We start from the raw sequence: 22578 nt of genomic DNA on the forward strand, positions 1-22578 counted from the left end.
ATGAGGCCCACAGCTTCTGAGAGGAGGCACAGGGTGAAAGATACACCAGTTACATTTCCTCCGAAGGCAGAAAGGAAAGGCTGGTCCTTACATAAATCCACGCCATTCGTACAGTCCGAGACGAGGTGTTCAGCCCCACGCCATCCCTGAGTGTCCCCCAGGTCATATAAGGACCTAATCTCATCATCATGAGGATTACGCTATTTCTAGGTCAAACCTCATATTGCCTTAAAAAAAAAAAAAAAAAAAAAAAAAGGACCCTACATTAAATGTCCTCAATTCACTTGGTAAAGAGTTCCATTTTTTATATTAATTCATGGGAGTCAGAGCCGAACTACCTAGCAAATGTCATTCTAAACTCCTCCAATCCACGTTGCTATCGACACCCATAATATCTTCTTTACTTTAGTACCATAAACAATCATATAATTTTAGTGTTTATCCGGAATAGCTTTTGGAAAGTTGTCACTTCCATTATTAAAAAAAGTCAGCAGGCTTCCCAATAAAATGCTGATGATGTTCATATCCATTATTACAACTGTCGTTTCTCTGTTAAATAATAAATTGTGGTTCGTTCACAAAGGAATATTCTAGATCCATGTAAAGTTACCACCACAATAAAGACCCAATGAAATGGAACGTGCTACTTGTAACATACATGAAGCTGGCAGGATCCAAAATCTATAGACCTATAGGTTTTATTTAAAAAGGTATAAATGTTTATAGATTCTATATATATAGATTTTATATAAAAATCTATAAAATGTAGACCAAAAAAATTCTATATTTTTTTGAGTTTCCAAAATGGCGTTCCTCTCCCTCAGCTTGGGAGACAAATGCTCAGAACACTCCTGCTACGGCTCCCATGATGGCGTATATTGATGGCTTGGGCGGTGCCGTCGAGTTTGCAAAGCACTCTCTTGCGGCAGCAGAACCAAGCCAGGCAGACTCGGGTAACTACTGTTCCATTTTATGGATGAAAAAATGGAGTCAGTCGCTTGTTAAAAGCTGCACAGCTCCTACCCGGTGGAGCTAAGACTCAGCCTCTGGTCTTTGTCTCTCCATCTCCCGGTTTACGGGAAAACACTAGGCTCTTCAAGAACTGGTTAAACAGATTCTCAGAAGGAAAGCTTTGTGTCCCCTTCGTGACAGGGGGGACCCGGGCTGTGTCCAGGAGAGTCTAGGCAAGGGGATGGGGTGGGGATGGGGGCAGACAGGCAGAAGGACGAGGTTCGGCCCAGCCGTCTGGAAAGCAGAGAGGAAAAGCCCCCTGGGGCCACGTCGCGGGGATGCTTCAGGCCAAGCTTCATGGTGGCCTTCGTGCCCCACATGGGATTTTATCACACACACTGCGGGCTTCTGAGCAAAGGGGTGACAGAGGAACACCTCTACGTTCTGAAGCTACTGACCTGTGAGACGGGCGTGTGTTCACAAGAACACCTACTACAAGGTCACAGCAATCAAGCAGACATCTGCTAAAAGAAGTTCTGGAAGTGGGTGGGACGGAGGAAAGCGAGGGGGCAGGTCTGAGGAGAATGAACAGAAGGGTCAGGCATCCAGACCTCCTAACGCTTCCAAGGCCCCCTGAGCTTCAGGCACTACCAACCAGGGAGAAGAAAACGGAGCAGCGCTCCCTGGACGTGTGTCAGGGGAGTGAATGGGACAGAGCCCAGAGAAGCAGCTGGCGCCAGTGGGGGAGGGGGGCAAGGGTGAGCAAAGAGCGGGAGATCACCGTTCTTGAAGCCCACAGAGGGATTCCGGATCCCACGTGAACCCGGGTGCCTGGGAAAGCGATTTCAGCGCTGCAGCTGGAACGCCTGTCACCCCCGAGCCCACAGGCAGCGCCTACCTCTCTGCCACGTGATGGTGGAGGGGTCGATGTTGAGACGGGCGAATTTCCCGATTTCCTCTTCCGTCAGTGCGTTGGGATCTGTCTTATTTATTCCCAGTTTCTAATGATGAAGGGGGAAACATGTGATCAATTTTAGCAAGGAAGAGAAAGCAAAACGTACCCCAAGTGATCCCTGTTTTTTTATTTCTTCCATGACTCGGAAGTCTTTTTAGAACTACACTGAACTAAAAACAAAACAAAAAAACCCGAAACTACACTGAACTTACAAAGAACCGTAGGTGAGGCCAATTCCTAAACAAATACCCAAATATCCCTGAAATGCAATACACGGATATTTGTAATACACCCTAAATGACACTGAAATCAGGCGTGGCTGCTACGACAGAGAACACGACTTGCTGCTGTCTGGGCCCGAGACTATCAGGACTGGGCAACATGGCCACATGTCCTCCACTCAGAAGGGACATCGGCTGCTGTCCACATAACTGATGTTCCGGGTCATCAGCTCTTCTTTCAAACACCAATACCAATAACTCAAGTCAAGGTGATGCCCGCTTTTTAAAAAACAAGTTATCTCTAATACACTGTGAAAAAAATGGCATTAAAACTCTCAGTGCATCCATTTCTGTAAAGGAAACATTTTCTGAAAGCTCCTAATGAAGCATAAGAAAATAATCTGAAAGCACGAATGCCAACAGGAATGACCCCCATGTTGTGGCTGCCGAGGTTAGTCCAGTGCACGTGTTCTCAACAAACTAAACTTGGTTCGGAATCAGGGTGGTGAGTTTTTAAAATCAATGATCCAACCCATCAGTGCCTGCCAGTTTTACCATTAAAGTTAGTTTTCAGTCTCTGAAAAGAGCAAGGGGGAATCACTGTGATAAGGAGGACAGCAGCAAACAGAACTAGGAAATGATAATATGGGTGAGAATTAAGACTGCTTTTACTAGTACGACCTTAGTTAGCATCTTCCTGCATAAAACCTGACCATTTTCTCTGAAAATGTATCTTATTTCCTAGAAATCGAAGAAAATTCATGAAAGAGAAGGGCTCTCAGAAATTTGATTTGTCAGTGGACTAGGTCTGCTAGGTTTGCAAAGCAGTCCTCTCAGTTTATAGTGGAAGGAACGGAGACCTCAAAAGGGGAACTAGTCTGTCCACCAGCTCTTTGGTATAATCAGGTCTGAGGTTTCTGGTTGTCTTCTCTCTGTTACGTTGCTCTGTTTCTAGACTTTAACTCCTTAAAGTGAGTCTGAAAACCCAGATCAAATCAAGTTCAAAATTGCTGGTTTTGATCATCTTTCTGACTTGTCTCTAGGACTATTTTCTTGTGGAAGAGCCAGGAAGTGCAAACTTACTTTCAGCCGAGCAAGCTGAATGCTTGAAAACTCTCGAACACCATTCACCGAAGGAACGAGTCGATTATACAGCGCCTAAAAACACAAAACAAAAACCCCACAAAAGCTTAAGAGCCAGCTATGAACTTGGATAATTCACAGGATATGACAAAGTTCATTATATTTATAACCAAACTGTTTAGATTAGAGACCCTATTAAAATTCTTGGCTAACATAAACCATGCAGCCTTAAGTTCTATCGTTTTAATAAATCTGACTAGATCTGAAATAAGGCACATTGCAAAGACTTTGCATAAATATAAATATTTTTTTATCTACATAGCCTCGCAAACCATCAAATTAATATTTATCTATATTTGCCTTCCAAAACTCACAAGGGATTACTTTCATTGGAGGAAGTCAAGACCCTTGTAAATATGCCAGGAAGTCCCACTTTTATCCATGTCCTCTGTCTATGAACAATTAGCACTGGTACTCTATCCCCATCAGGTGTTTGTTGACATCAGCTATGTGCACCTGAAGCCCAACAAGAGGGTCTAATCCCTTTCAAAGCACATCTAGAATGGCTACATGTAACCTGACAGTCTTAAAGATATCTTTCTAATCCTTTTAGTACAGACCAGAGACTGCACCTTTGAACAGAATGAAGAGAACTGGTCTACCAACTGCCTTTAAAACTGAAAGTCCTATCTCAACATACAACTAACATAATTTACCCAACAACACAGCAGGGGTCATAAACTCATTTGAGAAGCTGGCCAAAGCATGGATCTTCTTCCCAAGAAATAAGGACATGTAGAGTTCACAAAGTGTTTTAAATAATTTCAGACAGTTTACAGACTCCAAAGTTTTCTCACGAACTCCTTAAGAATCCGGAAATCCCAGGATAAGATGCCCAAAATGCCAGCAAGGAAACTTTCTCACCTTATCGGATTGAGTGTTTTCATGTAAAATCCTCGTATCAATAGCGGCTGCCAGGAGGTTATTGGCAGCAGTGATGGCGTGGATGTCCCCGGTCAAGTGAAGGTTGAACTGTAAATGACATGAAAACGTCTTTCTACTAGTTTCAGACAAGCCACGGCAGTGTTCCAGGACTTTCTGAATAAATAAACTATTGCACTAATTACACATAGCCTTATCATGAGCTAAGTCCACAAAACAGCCTAAATCAAAAAATCAATGTCAGAGTTTTCCACTTGACAACAGAGAACTCTTAAGTGGACTGGGTCACCACAAACTCTTTCATCTTTTGTTCTTGGGTTAAGGATGAGACATTCTGATGGCCTTAATGATCAGTCTCCTTGTTTTCATGCACTGTTTTTATGATTTAGAAAATAGTGTCACATCAAATATACTTTAAAATGAGGCAGAGAATAAAATAAACAGTAAGAAAAGAATAATATATGAAAGTCTGATAAGTGAAAAAATGTTATCACCCCCAAGACTCTATTCTGTTATTTTCATTCTAGTTTTAAGTGCATGCATGTTTATTATTTGTAGACTGGGCATACTTTTTTTTTTTTTTTAAGATTTTATTTATTTACTGGACACACAGAGAGAGATCACAAGTAGGCAGAGAGGCAGGCAGAGAGAGAGAGAGGGGAAGCAGGATCCCTGCCGAGCAGAGAGCATGACTCGGGACTTGATCCCTCGACCCCGAGACCATGACCCGAGCCGAAGGCAGAGGCTTAACCCACTGAGCCACCCAGGCGCCCGACTGGGCATACTTATAATACATTTGGTAACTTTTCATTTAAGGAACTTATTACTCTATGTGTTTTAATGTACTAATCTTATTTATATGTAGTTACAGTTCACAGAGTCTGTATAATGGAGTAGATGTTCTAAAAGTTTTCAGTTTCTTATGTCTAGATATTTAAATTGCTACCCAATTTTCACTTTTGCAAAGAAGGCTACAATTAAAAAGAATACATGCAAATAATTTTTTAAAATTAGTTGCTAATAAGCCATATATGTCCAGCAGTGTGGTTCCTGGACTAAAAATCTTGATAATACCACCAAAACTGCTTTCTGAAGGAATTGAAGCACCATGCCAAAACACCAGCTGATCAGTAAAAACCTCATTTTATAATATAAAATATATGGTAAGTAGAAAATATGAAAAAATACATATGTATATTTTATAAAATTTATAATTTTTAATATCAAGATCATAACACCAAAATAGTTTACACCTTGGTTTTTTTTTTTTTTTTTAAAGTAGGTTCCATACTTAGTGTGGAGCCCAAGACAGGGCTCAAACTAATAACCACGAGATCAAAACCTGAGCTGAAATCAAGAGTCAGACACTAAACAGACTTAGCCAGCCAGGCGCCCCTACACCTTAGCTTTATTTTTAAAAAAATTTTTAAATATTTTATTTATTTATTTGACAGAGGGAGATCGCAAGTAGGCAGAGAGGCAGGCAGAGAGAGAGAGGAGGAAGAAGGCTCCCCGCTGAGCAGAGAGCCCGATGCGGGGCTTGATCCCAGGACTCTGGGATCATGACCTGTGCTGAAGGCAGAGGCTCAACCCACTGAGCCACCCAGGCACCCCCATTTTAGCTTTTATACTCAGTGTTAATATTACTAGCATTTTTACATCATTAAATAGTCTTCAGAATACAGTTAGTGTGCTATCCTATTAGAAGACATTTAAGACTGTCTCGTGTGAAAATAATTTAAAATTAAATCTTTGCATACACAGCCAGTTTTTGCTTAGGATAAACTAGGCCAGAAGCTATGATACTGTTTTAAAGGCACTTGATACTTTTTTTTACTTGCCCTCCAGGAAAATTTTACCAACACATGCTTCCCAGCAGTACATTTCAATCTCTCACTGCTAATATTTAGTATTATTATTATGAAAAAAAATCCAACTCTGCCAATTTGTTAAGTCACATAACTGCTAGTAGTTTTAATGTAGATTAATTTGATTATCACTGAAAACAAACAACCACTGGTTCGTTAACCTTTTCTGATGCTTCTATTGAATCCTTTCTCCATGTTAAAATTAAAACTGGCTTGTTTTTCTTTCCTTCTGCCTATCTGATAACCGCTGGGGTGTCCACTGGCTCCAAACAGGTCTCTCTTCTTCTGACCACAACCCCTTTGCCCCGCAGCTCTAGCCACACGGCCATCACCCCGGCCCCCCATCCTCCATTTCTGATCCTTTTTTTTTTAAAAGTAAGCTCCACACAAAGCACGGAGCCCACTGTGGGGCTTAAACTCATGACCCTGAGATCAAGACCGGAGCCAAGATCAAGAATTGGACACTTAACAGACTGAGCCACACAGGCATCCCTCCCTCCATCCTCCATTAAAATGACTGTGCGGTTGCTCAGCTCGCTATCCTGGATATCTTCCCCCTTCCTCATGCCCCTCATCTAATTCTGCAAACCCAGGAAACACGTCTTCTGTCACTGTCAACTTTTCTCCATTCTCAATGCCACCACCTTGGACCACACCACCATCTTTCCTCTGGTTCTCCTTCTAGGCTCCTAGCATCCACTCTAGACTCCTGGCAGTCTATTCTCTGCACAGAAGCCAGAGGGATTCTTACAAAACTCAATTTATATCATATTATTACTTTGTCAAGATGCCTTCAATGGCGGACAATGATATTCCAATAATATCCAGGCTCGTGGCCACGAACTTCATAGCCTGAAAGAGTTGGCCCCCGCCCGTTTTTATACCTCATTCTCTCCACCCCTGCTGGCCCACAGACACAAATTGGTGCCCTCTTGTTCGTTAAAGAGAACCAATCCCTTCTGCCTCAGTGCTGTCCTCTGAGCAGGTCCCACTGCCTGGGATACTTCCCCCAGCCTCACAATCCTGGCTCCTTCTCACCCTTCCAGTCTCAGTATTTTCACTTTCAATTCCTCAGCCCATCTGGAATTTATTCAAACATTTCCCCATGACTGTTTATTAAGGTTCTTTCGGTACACTGTCTGTGCATGCACTCGGTCAACAAACGTGGTCTGAGTGCTGGGCATTGTGCTCAGAGGTGGGGAGACAGAGAGATGAACGAGATATGGGAGGTCTTTGAAATCAAGGAACAAGCTGCCTGATTGTTTCTGGCTCACTTAATGATCATAAGGCAATTACAACTATCATATGCCTTAAGTCTGAGCCATGCAGCTGATGCCATGTGACAGCAGGACACCAATGCCTTTTCAATATTTGCGTAGAAATCCCCGAGCCATTCCCCTGGGCATGTTCCTTGTACTCCAGATCCCCAACCTGGCCTCCTGGCTTTGGTTCTTCCTGGCTTGTGAATATTACTCATCCCCGTTCAGATGGGAGGCTCAGGGCTATCTTTTCAGCAATGCCCCACACTATTCTCTCTCACCCTACCCCCAATACTCAAAAAGTGTCCAGATTACCCTTGTAGCTTCCCTGACGCCCAGGTAAACACCTCCCTAGGTAAACACCTTTCCTACTCATCCAAAGAAACCAACGAAACCAACACACATTTCCCAGTGAGCCTCTGCTGTGTGCTGGGCGCCAGGCTGCGTGCTGGGTCTGTGGCCTCTAATTCACCCCAGGCTACTGACCCAGATGAGAGAAACAGAATCTGAGGGGATCCGGGGGGTGGAACAAAACCTAGAGAAGGACAGGCTGAGGCAGGGAGGGCACAACAGGAAGGGAAGAACACTCCAGGCTTGGAATCAAGAGATGAGAGGCCAGGAGTTGGCAGGGAGTCTGACAAGGTGGGGAGAGGGAGGGTGGCCCGTGGGGACCTGAGGCAGGGAGGCTGGAGCACACGAGGACCTGCCATGCTATCCAGCATGGACTGTGATGGGGTAGCCACTGAGATGCACTGAACAGGAAAGCAACCGGCTCAGACTTGGGTTTTGGAAAGATTTCCTGGGACCAGAAGTAAGAGGCTGATGCAGAGAGAAGTGAGGAGGCCTGCTCAGATGGTCAGATGCAGGGGACAGGGCGGTGGTGATGTGGGGGTAGGAGTTCTTGCAGAAATAAGAACGGACACCTTTGGTGTTTTTTGCCCATTTTTCTTAGGAACTATTTTTTTTTTTTTAGTAAAGATTTTTTTTTTAACATATTCATTTGACAGAGAGATAGGGAGCACAAGCAGAGGGAGAAGGAGGCAGAGGGAGAGGGAGAAGTAGACTTCCCACTGAGCAGGGAGCCCAAAGCTGGACTCGATCCCAGGATCCCAGGATCATAACCTGAGCCGAAGGCAGAGGCTTACCCATCTGAGCCACCCCGGCGCCCCTCTTTGGAACTATTCTGGAGTATCACTTTGCCCAAGGGAGGAGTCCAAGTCCTCCTAACTGGGACGTATAACCGACGACTGATGGGGAGCTACACGTGGAGTTCAGAATTCAGAATTTTTGGTCATTTACAAACAGTGTGATATACCTCTAGTTTTTTAATAATACACCCCAGCAGGGTCTAGGTCTGTATCCGTGAATCAAATCTGCAGCAAAACATATGAATGTTTACAGCAAACCGCATAGACACGAATGGCTCAGAACAGTCAATGTCAGGTTTTGCCACGGTATGTCATGTAAATGGTGTTGGTCTGCAGAGACTTTCGGATTCTGGGATTGAGGACCAAGGACTGGGCCTGGGCTTATGGGGCCCAGCAAAAAGTTCCAGGAAGGAAAAACAGTGACACATGACACGTTTTTCGCGGAGATCTTACCTCCTCCATGGGGATGACCTGGGCGTATCCACCACCTGCAGCGCCCCCTGCAGGACAGAGAAGGCACTGTTTGAAATCCGTCACCAAGTAAGGCTATGCAGGATGACCAGGGTCCTAGGGACACACCTCCCCCAACCCAGCAGGAAGGCCTGTACCCCCAAGATGAAATAAAAGGTGACAAAAAAAACATTAACTGCCTCTCAAAGCAGAACAAAAAGGGGGAAGAAGTCCCAACTCTATCCAACTGTGCAATGGAAGGACTTCAGTTTCTTGGTTAAAAAAAAAAAAGGTAAAAATAATATAGCAAAGGTCATTATAGCCAACACAAGATTATTTTATTCATTTATTCTTAGATCTAGGCAGCTGTGTTATCTAAATTGCACATGCTTGAAGTATCAAAAAACTTGGTTCAAAAAAACCCATCTGGTGAACTCAGACTAACACATGGTAAAATTCAGTCAACTGATTTTAGATAATCATATGTAAGGTCTGGTGCGCTGATTCTCGCTCAAAATAGCAAAGTTACTACATTAAAAAGATTTCGCTTTCTTTAAGCAAGAGTGGTACCTTTCGCGTCCTATCATTTCCCAGTGTACCATGTTTTTTATACGCCCTCGGAACTCAGCAAGCCAGATACTATCAGCCACTTTGCGTAATCACAGATGTGGCTCAGAGAGGTGACAACCAGCTAAAGGTCACACAGTGGTAAACGACATGGCACGGATAAAACCACAGCCTTCTTGCTCCGGGTTTAGTGTTCGTTCCGCTGCATCATGTCTGACATTCTATGAGTTATCGGTACTTAACGAGCCAGGACTTATTAACGGTTGTGACGGTAACATAAACATCATCCTGTGAACAATCACACAGTGCCAAGAACCAATAGTAATCGCAGCAGGAAAGGCTGTTGGAATGTGAGCTGAAGAATGACGTCATGGTCAGTCAGCGGAGAAGGAGTAGGGAGTGTGCCCGTGCCTGATGTGGGCCCAGCACAGCCAGACAGAAATTTCCCTGCAGCTCTGTCCACGGCCGGTCAGCTTCCAGAGCGCTGCCGGCCTGACAACTTTGACGGGATGAGCCCTCAGGCCCAACTGAAAGGCTCTCTCCCTGTTTAGAGGGAAAGGCCTTTCTCCGTGGCAGGGATGATAAAACGCCAATACGAGTGGCAGAATCGCAAAGCGGCTTGGCAAAGAAGGTCTTGATGAGCTCAAAGGCTTCCGCCCAAGGCTGGAGCGGTGAGCACGGGCCTGGCGACTGCTCCAGGGAACCAGGGATATGGGCTTCCCCGGGGGGGCGTGGCTGAACCCCTCCCCACACACTGCAGCCCCCTCTGCAGTGGGGGGCATCTTGGGGTGACCACCACGTACTGAGTATGTGAGGAGGGTGCACGTGGGGATGGAATGTACCAGTTCCTCCAACAAGTCATAACTCCCTCTCTGTTGATGATGTTCTTTCAAAACTTTTCTCTGCCTCGAATTTTGCCCTGAAAAATGTACCAGTTGTTAAATCACATACCTTTAACTCCAAAAGTTGGTCCTTGAGAAGGCTGCCTGAGGCAGGCAAAGGAGTTGATGTTCAGGTGTGCAGTCAGTGCCTGTACGAGCCCAACCGTCACGGTGCTTTTGCCTTCCCCGAGAGGGGTGGGTGTGATCCTGGTTTGGGGGAAAAAAAAAGGTGAATTTCATAACACATCCTGAACAACCTGTGAAAAATCAACCTACAGTACCAGAACCAAATCAGAAGAATTTGGAAGAGAACACATCATCCAAAATTCACGTAAGCCTTTCAATTTTCATGGATGTTTATAGTCTATCCAAATGACACAGGCCATGCTCACGCACGAGCCAAGACACAGACACACCTCCAGCAAGAGACCAAAAAAGAAAAGTTATTCACCAGTGATAACATTCTCAGCTCCAAGAAATGGCATAGCACTATCCATCAAGTGGTTTAAATAATTAAGATGGCATCATTTCTTGTTGATGGATGATCTGGCACTCATTCTTCTGGGGCCATTTACTGGTACAATGTGGGCACCAGGCCTTCTCAGTGATCTGTGGCCAGATTCTTAGGATTGGAAGGCATCCTGTCGTCCCACTCACCTATCTCCTTCTAGACATTACCATTCAGGGCTTGTTGCTGCCATGTTTCAACACAAACAGTGATGGAGGCGTGCTACCTCTAGGGTAGCCCATTCGTTTCCAGATAGTGTTTATAGTTAGAGGTTTTTGTCCCAAGGAGAGATGTCTGAGTTCCTGCGGCTCCTATCTCATGGAGTCAGACGTATTCAACTCCATCCCTTCTCATCCAACAGCCCCTCAAATACTGAGGAAGAATTAGTCCACCGAAGTGATAAGCACATAGGGCAGAAACTTGGCAATGAGGCTGTGCTATGAGAGCACACGGCAGGAGGTTCTGATGAGATCTGCAGCATCAGGGAAGGCTTCAGAGAGAAAGTAACACCTAAGCTGAGAGCTGGCAAATGAATAAACATTAGCCAGATAAAATTGAGGGGTTTAGGGTAGTTAATATCTGAGGCTCTGTGCTTTACACTTATTGGGTTCCTTTTTTATCCTCATTTAATGGACGAGGAAACTGAGGCATGAGAAGGTTCAGTAATTTGCCCAGCACCACACAATTAGTAAGCAGGAGAGCTGGGCATCAAAACCAGGCAAGCTCCCGGACTTCCCCAGTTTACTTCTATGGAAATAGAAGAAATTCCAGGTCACTTCTATGGATAGAAATTGTTTAACTGCTGTTAACCATTAATTAGCAATTTCAAGCATGGGAACAGGAAAGATCACTCAGTGAGAGTAACCACAGTACAAAGAGGGATAAGGACAGAATCATCCAGAACACGTTCTCTTAATGAACGGTCAGAAAAAGCAAAAGGAAACTTGGAAGGAGCAGAAGCGAGAAATCCTGAGGATGAGGCAGGGGTGTGACAGGGTCTCTGAAGGGAACCACGGAAGTCTGCACAGAATCACATGCCGCAGAGACGCAGAGATGTCTGACGCCGGGTGAGGGCCCGGCAGCCATCACCGTCCCTAGCAACAAGGTCGCTGGTAGGGAGCTGGGGCGCCAACCCAAACACGCTTGGTGAAGTAAACTTTAAACCCCTCAAGCCACATGACACTTGGTCGCCATGAAGACTCAGTTACAAGTGTTTACGCTTTGAGTCAACCTTCTATTTTCTTGGTACAACAATAGAAGCCGTTGGTCAGCCAAAGGCATCACAAGATTGTGACAGTCCGAAAAAAACAAACAAACGCGGAATCAAGGATAGGGCGGATTAAGTACTGTACTGAGCATTTACTGTTTGCAAAGGAAGAGGTGGTTTACTTGAGCGTGTCACATGAAGAATTACATTTCCATTCCCAAGGATGGGCTAACATCGCTGCTGGAGACGGCCCAAGGCAGACACACCCAGAGATGACCTCCTCAAAACTCCAGCGAACCATCCAAATTCTTAATTAGAAACACAGGACTGCTTAGCTTTCTGCCAACTAATACAATTCAGGAAAGTCAAAAAGCAGGAAGTATTTATTGGGAGCAATAAAAGGAGAGCTACAATAAAAATTTTATTTTACCTCATTCCTACACTTGATATCAGACTTGGGCTTAATTGCTATCCCACTATCCTTAACTCTGACTCCAAACTATCAAGCTGACTCGGAAAAGCAATGAGCACCGAATTTCTTTTTTCTGTAAGAGCTCAGAGTTTGTGGACTGCGGTTTCTGTTCATTCTCTTCCTCAAGGTCTCCCTGTAGCTTATCTGCTCCTCTCTCTATTCCACAGCATTTACTGGGTATTTATTATGTAACGTTTCTGAGGGGATTGTTACGAGCTTCCTGATGCAGCCATCCTGCCTACCAGCCCACAAGCTCGCTGAGGTGAAGGACGATGGCCATTCTCATTGTGTTTCTGTCACCTGTTGGGCACACTTGAGCAAAAGACGCTTGACAAAGCAAGGATGTCTTTTCGAAGACATGTTTCTAAGTATGTTTACTGCCGACTACAGTGACAATGTACTGAAGTACTCTGTGAGAGTTCAGACACATAGTAACAAGAAGTTTACCACTTATTCCAGGGTCAAAAAGACCGCTTACGCAGACTGTAGTGGTAAAACGGTATACAGGTCTCAAAACGAAGAATCTAGAACAGTACTACTGTCATGAGCCACGGGTCTAACCAGGAGCTCCAGAACTACACGCTCAAGCATTATAAGAATATGTATCACTCACCCCAGGCAACTTCCTGACTGCGAAGTTTTTAAAGGCTTTTATGCCTGACAACAAGTGTTTCCCATCACACTTGACTGATGGGAGCCGTTCAAAGGCCCTGTCAGTGGTGGTTTCTTCTAAAATACCTTTGCTTTATTCCTCGAGTTGTGCATGTAGCAAAAACAACTCAACAGATATTCAAACAGTTACCCAAGGCAGAAAAGCAAAATCTTTAAAAAGTCAGTAAAGGTTATTTTTACACTTACCAAAAAGAATGGTTTGGATTATTCAAAGAAAAATAAAATCAAATGAGGTATCTGGCATTCTACACATGAAAGAAAGCGATGCAAATGATTTTAATTATTCGTTAATGTGAAATCGTCTGTTCACAGACAAAGTTGGGCTTCTTTTTGAACTGCTCTGTCTGAGCAATGCAGAGAAACTTCTGCAGAGAGACGGGTGAGGGGCCCACGGAGGCTGAGCCCGCACACACATTCAGGGCCCGACAGCTGTATTCTGAGGCGAGCTCTCCAACAAATTCCTTTTCATTAGTGTAACTGGGAAAATATGTAAAACTCAAGGGCCCCTAAGATTCTTTTGGCCTACTTCCCTGAACAATTCCCAATACTTTTCATTTTGTCAGGCAAAGCCAATACAGTGATGTATAGGTATAAATACAGTGCGATGTGTAGCTGATGGAACACAGATGATTCTGCCGGAATGAGAAATTCTGAGGTTGAGAGAACAGCTTTTAAAACAAATTAATCTGTGCTGTGTTGGGGCTATTGACAGAAGATTTTTTAAAATCCCATTGTTTTACATTTTAATTCTACCGCTGACACGTTTAAGTCACATTTATGCATAAGTTCAAAAGGACAACCACAAATATATTATTTAGGTTTCCTGGGGAATTACTGGAGTATCTGAATTCTGCTAAAGCCTGGGGAAAGAGTCATGTTACAGTATTCAAGAATAAAAGCAGGACACAAAAGGGTATTTACAGCATGATCTCGATGTGTAAAAAAAGGACAGATACAGAGAGAAAATTCTGGAAGGAAATATAAAAATTTTTAACCCTTCTGGGTCATGAGAGATTTTGTTTTCTCCTTTTTGCTTTTAATTATGTTAAATTTTCTACAGTGTAAGCTAGTATTATTTCCAGAATATAAAAAAGATCTTGCAGGAAAAGGGAAGAATTCTCCATTTAACAGAGGAGTCCTTTCTATTTCTGAAGCAGGGACAGCGTGTGTAATGGTTTGACAACTGTCGCTTTCCGTAACTGATGTGACCAAAAGTAAAACTATGGAGGTCGTCTTTATTGCAAATGAACTTTTCATTTTAGATGATAAATAAAATGATTGCCTGGTGTTTTAAACTGATCTCAAATGTGCAGCTACTAAAAGGTTAGATTAAAAAGGCAGCTAGCACACTTAAAAAATAGATCATTAGTTGTTTGTGTGGGTTACACAGTGTGATGATACATACTGTCTAAAACCCTTCAGGCTTTCCTGCAGATACAGGTACGTCTCAAAATCCTACCCTTGCAGCTTTTTTTTTTTTTTTTTAAATGCAGTTGAAAGGAACACAATTTAATTTTTGTTCCTTCATAGATCTTTGTTTTAAAAGGAACACACACCACAATTTCAGAAAAAGAACAGTTTAGCTCTGGGGGTTAAATCCATACTTGAGAATTCAGGTTTCGTTTCATGTCTACGGACGATACAACAACCCAGCTTCTTCAGCTCAGATGCATGTACAAATGCTGGCGAAGAGACAGGGTGAGGCGAGAAGCAATGTCCTACTGGGCATGGACCCACACACAGCCCTAATCCTGGAAAGCCAGGCTAACTGTCGCTCTCTAGCATGTGGCCAGCCCTTGACAGTAATAATCTGATAACAATACCGTCAGAGCTTTTATTTTAGAAATATCACTTCTGTGTTCCCAGCTAAGGCAGGGTCACATACAGATCTGTGTTCTTATTTCCAGTACCAGCAAGCACCCCAAAGAGTAAATCACAGCCAGTCCATATGAAAAATTACTGCTTGATTCCTCCTTGGTAAATGGAGAGTACATCCTCCTGACTTTTCCTTAGATCTTTCCACGTTAAACAGGGGGAGAAAACCAGCAAATCCATCTACCAAAATCACTTAGAGCCTGGAAAACGGGAAGCAAATTTGTGGATAAAACACTAAATTTACTTTTGAAGTTCTGAATGTCCCAGAGCTTATTTCTGAAAATAAACTTGTATCAAGCACGTTCCAGAAAAGCAACACTGACTCCATGTGTGCTCCAAACCCGGGGACCCAGGGGACCCCCAACCCACTCCCCAAGTCAGCTGGCTCCGTTCACACATCTGGCCCCAGAGGTGCCTGTAGGTGAGGCCATTTCCTCTCAGCAGGGAGCTTTCCTGCAGTTCAGCTACAGAGACATTAGGGGTGGGGTCCTAGGTTGGAAAGGACCCCAGCAGGACTGGGAGTCCAACATTGTGAGCCTGGAAGTTTAGGGAGGTTTAAGCCACAGGCAGGGTATGAATTCCTTAAAACCACAGCCACTAAGGGACCCTGAGAGCCCTTCCAAAGAGGGGCAGAGGAGCTGGAGAAAGAGAAGGGAGAAGGGGAGGGAAAGAAATATGAACAAATTATTTGGCCGTTACTGGAGGCGAAATTATGGATTGTGGCTTTATTTGTAGTTTTAAAATATTGAATTTAAAACCTCTAGCGATTTTCCCTAAGAGGGTCATTGGGCAAGTGCAGAAGTGAGCACAGGCAGGGCTGTTGATTTTAGCACCGTTTATAGGGGCCGAACACGGGAAGCAATTTGAGTGCCCAACAGAGAGTTGGTTAAATAAACTGTGCCACATCTTTATGGTATTTTCAAATCACTTTTTGGCTTGAATATCCTTGAAGAATGAGAAGCATGCTGAACTTCTGGCCACTGGGCCACCCGGGGCTTCCTGGTGCTGCGAGGACGTGTGAAATGGCATCCACCTTCATCCCATTCCCTGTCCCCCAGAATCTAGGCTGGGAGCACTGGAATGATATGCAGTCATGCAAAATGACCGCCCAGCTCTACACTGACCCCCGCGGAGGGAGCCAGGCACACGACACGCTGCTGACTAATCTCGCTGCTCCAGAACAGCGTGGGGAAGATGATCTCATTTACAGGAGACTCCCTGCGTCAAGATGGTCTCAAAGGTTACCAGCCCCCTCCTCGGGGTGGGAGGATTTGGCATGTTTACTTTCATGTTGACACTTTTCTGCATTTTGGAATACCTTTATGAGCACGCGTGACTTTAAAACCAGAAAAAGAAACAAGGGGTTTACATTAATAATAAAATACGCAAAAATAAAGTTAACCAAGAGTCAAGTCCAGGCATAAGAGATGTCTCTCTGTAAACAGGTTTTGGGGCCTTAAGCCTTGGCTTATATATCATCAGTAAGTCACTGCAATGAAATTTCAAGACAACAAAGGAATTTATATGGTCTCCTGATGTTCCCTCAGGTCCATTGAAAAAATATTTTAAATCCCTTATTTTCCAACAGTTTTCACCCCGTGAACATATTTCTTTTTTAAAAAAGTGGGAAAATAAACACTCCCTTTCACAAAACCCCTGCATTTATCATTTATAAAATGACCAACACAAATGAAAATGGCTCAACATTAATTTTAAAATGTAAGAAAAGAGAAATGATGAACTTTTATAATGCAAATACATAAATAAATATTAAGGATATTAACAGGAAAATGTTAAGTTTCACACAATTATCTGTACATTTTCCATGAAGATGTTATTTCTGAGTAGAACACAAACTCCCCCCTGCTCAGTTCAAAATATTTTACTTTTGGTTCTTATTTTGATTTTTATCACAAAGAAACTAAATGAAAAATCTAAGACAGAACAAGGGTGATCAAAACACAATATGAGAAACAAAAATAAAATAAAATACTGGCTGAGGAACTCGTTACACTTTATGTTTTGTGGAGGAGACTAATCTGTTTTGCACTGAAAATGAAAACTTACCTCATGTCAAATGAAGGAATGCCAAGTGAAATGGACAAAAATGTCAAGTCTGAGAAAAGGACGGATGTGCGTGGTGTGATGACAGACAGAAATAGGGCAGAGAGTTTTATAAACATGCCTTCTTAGTCAATTAAATTTTAGAAGTCGTTTCTTACCCAGCTACTAAAACGTATTTTCCATCTGCTTGATCCTTTAACCTTTCCAGCAGGGACAAACGTACTTTGGCTTTGCTTTTGCCATAGACTTCAATCTCATCTGCAAGCAATCCTATCTCCTTGGCAAGGACATCCACGGCTTTTGGAGTCTGTGCTCTTGAAATCTCAAGATCACTGCGGGGGGCAAACACACGAGAGGCGAGGAGAGTCTCCTCAGCTTAGGTGGTCACCGCTAGAGTAAAAACAGCCATACGTCACCCCAACAAGTCAAGCAAGGCAATGGCTTTGTGTTTCTCTCTCCCAAGCAGCAGTAGGCACAAATGCTAATAATTAATGTGCATTAAAAAAAAAAAAAGGTACATTTCTTTAGGGAAGCAAACTCACGAGGATGGCAGAACTCTGCCCAGGTACAGAGCACGCCCATACTACAGGCGAGAGCTATATTCATTGTAGAGTACAGTGCTCTCTGTGGGTCGCCACCGTCTCTGCTAACCGTGAATACATGGCTCATTGCATAATGTTCTCCCCGGGCTGGCCCCATGTGTCTCTTGGCTATTCAGAAATGGGGAAATGCTATTTTGTTTCATCTGGGTCCATGCTTTTCCCTCTCTTTTTCCTAAATTGAATCCAAAAATCATATTTCAAAATATTTTATTAATTGCATAACCGTCCGTAAAAGGACCTAGTGCTCGAAGCTCAACTTCAAATATGGGAAAGTTGAGGAACACCCGAGTGTCACTGGGCAAATCTTTCATTCTATCTTTCTCACAAGATGAGAGCGCCACTGTTCAGCTTCCGGAAGTCCTAAGAAATTGGCATGTGCCGAACTTCTCAGAGAGTCTTGTGGGGCTCCTCAGCTCAGCTATTTGTTTTAATGGGGGTTCAGGGCCCCCATCTGCCGGACTGAACACCTGGCTGAGAGGAAGATGGGGCAGGCACGAGACAGAGCTGGGAGAGCTGGCCTCAGAGACTCAGTCGGTCCTTAGGGTTGACACTTGGGGACACAGCAGTGCCTGCCTCACCCTGAAGCCCTTATTTCGGGGTCCGCGGGCAGGCAGCCCCCTGCTCTGAATTTTCTTTCTCTCACTCCTGCTGATAATCAACTCAAAGCCCTCACATTGCTCTGTGTTCTTCTCCATGACCCCATGGAAGTCTGACCGTGGGGCACAAGGTAACACTACACCCCTTCCAATCCGAATTCCCCGCAGCGCACTACAGCAGCTCGGAGTGGGAGAGCGTGCCTCTGCCCGGATCGCACACGGGCTGGGCACTGCGCTTCCTTCCCCCCCAACACCTGCATTTCCCCTTCCAGTTCTCCCCTCTTCCTTCACTGCCTATGCTCCCAAGTCATTTTGCCTTCCTGTCTACACCCTTTTTCTCTTTCTCTCCTCCCCAAATCTCCTAAATGGAGATGCCGACTCTTGGAAAACCTCCAAAGTTTTCTCCTCACTAGCTAAAGAGTGACAGTGACATCGTTTTAATTTTTGAGGAATTTATAAACTACTCAGCCTGTCTTTCTCCCCCCACTGCACCTCCAGAAGTCAAATTTGGTTCAGCAATTAAAACACTTCTTCCCCCAAGTGGAATTTATTTAGATTTATGCGAAGGCTTTGGTATACAGTTTGGCAGGGGCCCCCTCAAATTTTTTTTTTTAGCTCTCTGAAAGTAAAATGTACTCATTTACTTTTAAAAATTAAAGTCCTATAACAACACAAGTAATTAAAAAAACGAAGATATTTGATGAAACAGATTACACAACAAGAGGGTGACATTATAAAACACAACGTTCCCTGGAATTTATATATTAATGAACATGGACGGGAACTAAGATGTGCAGTCTATTTTCAGGGGTGAAAACAGCCGGGTGGGTAGAATGGAACCACGAGTGTTCAGCTGTGGCCCAAGAAAACGGATCAAATCTAAAAAGCAAGCGGTTATCAAATGAAAAACAGGTCAGTTCCTGGAGGCTTTATCTGCTGACGATGGGGTTTTCAGCGCACCGTTTTCCAAGGGCATTTGTGCATGCCTGGATAGCGAGAGTGGGGCCGATTCACTGCGGTGGGGAGGCAGCCGGGGGACCCGTGATGAGGCTGGGAAATGCATTTCTCCGGCTCTGATGCCTTATCTAATGACTTATTCCTGCAGCATGGACTTCCAAATCCAGGCAGAGAATATAGAGCTCGCACTTCATTAAACGCTACTCTGAAGAAAATATCCATCTGGAGTGTCACAGAATGGCCCATCAGAGAGGAGATATTACTATGTGCTGAGGAAAGGTGAACACACTTCCTACGTAGAATGGGGTTTGGTATAGTCGGTCATTGGCCCCCAGTGCAGACACCTACACGGCCATGAAGACCAAGCTGACAGGTGAGTTGGGCATTTCTAACACTAAGAAGCATTTTCCAAACATCACGTTGCCGTATTTTTCAGCATTATGTTAGACAGCATTAAGAAGAAAGAACAATGCCATTTAATACAGGACACATCGTCGACAGTAATGGACACGCTGACTTCAGAAAGGAAAGGAATACACGTCCTAGAACTGACTGAATACGAGACACGAGCTCATTACTATTTAATTGTTAGGGCTTAATCAATAGCGTAAAGAGTGCACCGATGTGACTAGCGAAGATTATCCACCATCCGAGCCATAATACCATGACGGACGCCCCCACCCCGTGAGCCACTTTGGCTACCCGAGGCACTGTGGTGTCACTATAGACAAATCTAGCGGATACCTTGGGACGGGGGAGAGAGGCTGGAGTTTCAAGCAGTGAAGTCTCCACCTGGCGTGCTGCTGTTCACGTAGCCATCTCCGTCCACTGCTGACCATGTTCTTCAAGGGACAGAAAGGAGAGCACGTTACCCAAGTAAAGGCTGACGGGGTATGGGTCTGAACTATGAAAATACTGCGCAGGATGTTACGTCATGAGAAGGGTTACAGAGCTCCACGGTAACCCAAGTGACCATCGACAATGCTTTTACTCACGTGTAATTAGCATGGGAGGTTTGCCTTCAAAAGGAAAATGTGAGACACAGGTACTTTTCAAAGAGGTTAAGTGTTCACTAAAGACAGCAAATACCAGATAAAATTAGAGAGTGTGTTCTTCCTCTCAGTTAGAAGAGAAAAATGAGGGAAACATAAGAACCCAAGAAGGATCAGCTTAGAGGCCCAGCTTCCAGACCCCGCAACACTGTTTCAAGTATAACCCTTTTACAGTTAATAGAACAAGAGCATTGAATTGTTAAATGGTGATACACAAAGAGAGACAGAGAATTAACATCTGGCTTAGGTTGAAATATGACACACAGTTCTTACAGAAAGGTAGTAAATCCCATTTGGAAGTTACAAGTCTTACTTATTTTTATCTTTTAAAAAAATTTTAAAGGGGGTGTGTGGGTGTCAGTTTATTTATTTATTTATTTTTAGTGAGCACCATGCCCATTGTGGGGCTTGAACACATGGCCCTGAGATCAAGAGTCGCATGTTCTACCCAATGAGCCAGCCAAGCCGCCCCTGGAAATAAAAAGTTTCCATTGTACACACCATGTAAGAAAGAAACTAAAACCTGCTTCTGCTTAATTCCACTGTGGCAGGAATTACAGGCTCTGGTTTCTCTCCTGATAGTGAAGGTCACTGCCATGCAGAGCTCGCATGGTGGCGAGCTGGACATCTTGGGCTTTGGGTCATGCGGATGGTTGTGGTTTGAAAAGCAGTCCACAGAATCTTTAATACTCCTGTGCTTGAAAGGTGGGCCCAATTCCCTTCCCCCTGAACGTGAACTAGACTGATGACTCACTTCTAGCAAAGAGGAAACAGGGAAGTGATGGTGGGTGGCTTTGACAGCCAGGTCATAAAACCTACTGCGGCTTCCTCCTTGCCTTCTCCTTTGGATCACTCAATCCTGGGGAAGTTAGCTGCCCCATCACGAGCAGCTCTACAGAGAAGTCTGCATGGTGAGGGTCTAAGCCATCTTGCCAACAGCCATGTGAGTGAGCCGTCTTGGAAGTGGGAGGCTCTGGCCACAGTTAAGCCTTCTTCTGACCTCCTGATTTCAATTGTGTGAGAGACCCTGAGCCAAAACCATACAGCTGAGCCACTGCCAAATCTCTGACCCACAAACACTGTGAGTTTATAAATGTTCATTGTCCTAGGTTGCAAAATTTGGGGGATAATTTATTCCACAGCAATAGATTACTAAAAACAGACCTTGATTTGGGTCCCCATCCCGCACCTGTCATGTCACCAAAGGCAAATTTTTCCAAGCTCCCCTTTCCTTATCTACCAAATGGGAATGACATTATCTTCCAGGGCTGTTGGAAGAATCAAATGACATTATGTGTGTAAGGTGCTTACCACTGTGTCTGCTCAACAGAAAACACTTGCAAAATGTGAGCAACTATTCATCTAAGCTCTCAACTCGGAAATCCTCAGAGAGCCGCGTCAGACCCACCTGAATCCGGAGAGCCGCAGCGAGGAGACTCACATCGTCCTCGGCAATGAGACCGTTAAAATGTGCCCCGAGGGAACCACCTCCAAGCTTCCCTACAGGAAAAAAAAAAGACTTTCAGGGTACCGTCATTTACAACCAATTGCTCCTAGTTAAAAAGCCAGCCCAGCGAGTGACCAAGTGATGTTCTCCTTTGCAACCCAGGGATGTCGGCTGTCAGGCATGGCTCCAGGGGGGTCACCCGTCCCCGGCACTGCCCTGGGGCTCTTGGCTGACTCAAGAGTCAAGACTGGGTGAAAAGCCGGCTTCCACCTCCAACCGGCAACTGTGACTTTGGGCCTGTTAATTACTGTGGGTAGTTACACGCCCACCCAAGTCTGGGAGAACTGAATGTGACATCAAGGTGCTTGGCACCGAATGTGTACATTTCAACGATGCCTAGGGAATAAAAGCAATCTCGCGTATACAGAGCATAGGAAGGAGGACTCGGACGCAGCACAATTGCACCCAACCCCAGTGCCGTGCGAGAGATCAGGCAGTCTCCGAGAACTTTAGAAAATCCCTGTATTAAAAGCGATAGGACCCATTTTCTGTAGAAACTGAGAAACTGTATTTTAGGATATTAATTTTAGGGATGACCTGGGTTTCAAACCACAGAGGCATTTGTAAGGATTCTACTCCCTTCTTCACTTGGCACTTACAGAGCTTACGAAAAGCAAGCACACATGTAAAATGCTTTAGTCTATATCCTCCCTTGGAGAAAAGAAACATTTCTAATAGCAACTTTTTTGAATTAAGAAACTCTCGTCCTCGAGTTTGGACCACTCTACTTCTAAATTATCC

General features: G+C 44.3%; 1 protein-coding gene across 1 annotated transcript in view; it reads right to left on the bottom strand.

The window, feature by feature from the left end:
• Positions 1–22578, bottom strand: part of MTHFD1L (methylenetetrahydrofolate dehydrogenase (NADP+ dependent) 1 like) — a gene marked incomplete at its 5' end in the record, with an annotated part of 183587 nt that overhangs the window by 123990 nt on the left and 37019 nt on the right. Inside the window, 8 exons of the mRNA XM_080805521.1 lie at positions 1850–1952; positions 3211–3285; positions 4135–4242; positions 8881–8927; positions 10396–10532; positions 17282–17455; positions 20023–20120; positions 21739–21830. Of these exons, the coding sequence (XP_080661647.1) occupies positions 1850–1952; positions 3211–3285; positions 4135–4242; positions 8881–8927; positions 10396–10532; positions 17282–17455; positions 20023–20120; positions 21739–21830 (834 nt within the window). The remainder of the gene's footprint in view (positions 1–1849; positions 1953–3210; positions 3286–4134; positions 4243–8880; positions 8928–10395; positions 10533–17281; positions 17456–20022; positions 20121–21738; positions 21831–22578) is intronic.

Source organism: Martes martes (assembly GCF_963455335.1).
Source record: "Martes martes genome assembly, chromosome: 6".
NCBI lineage: Eukaryota > Metazoa > Chordata > Mammalia > Carnivora > Mustelidae > Martes > Martes martes.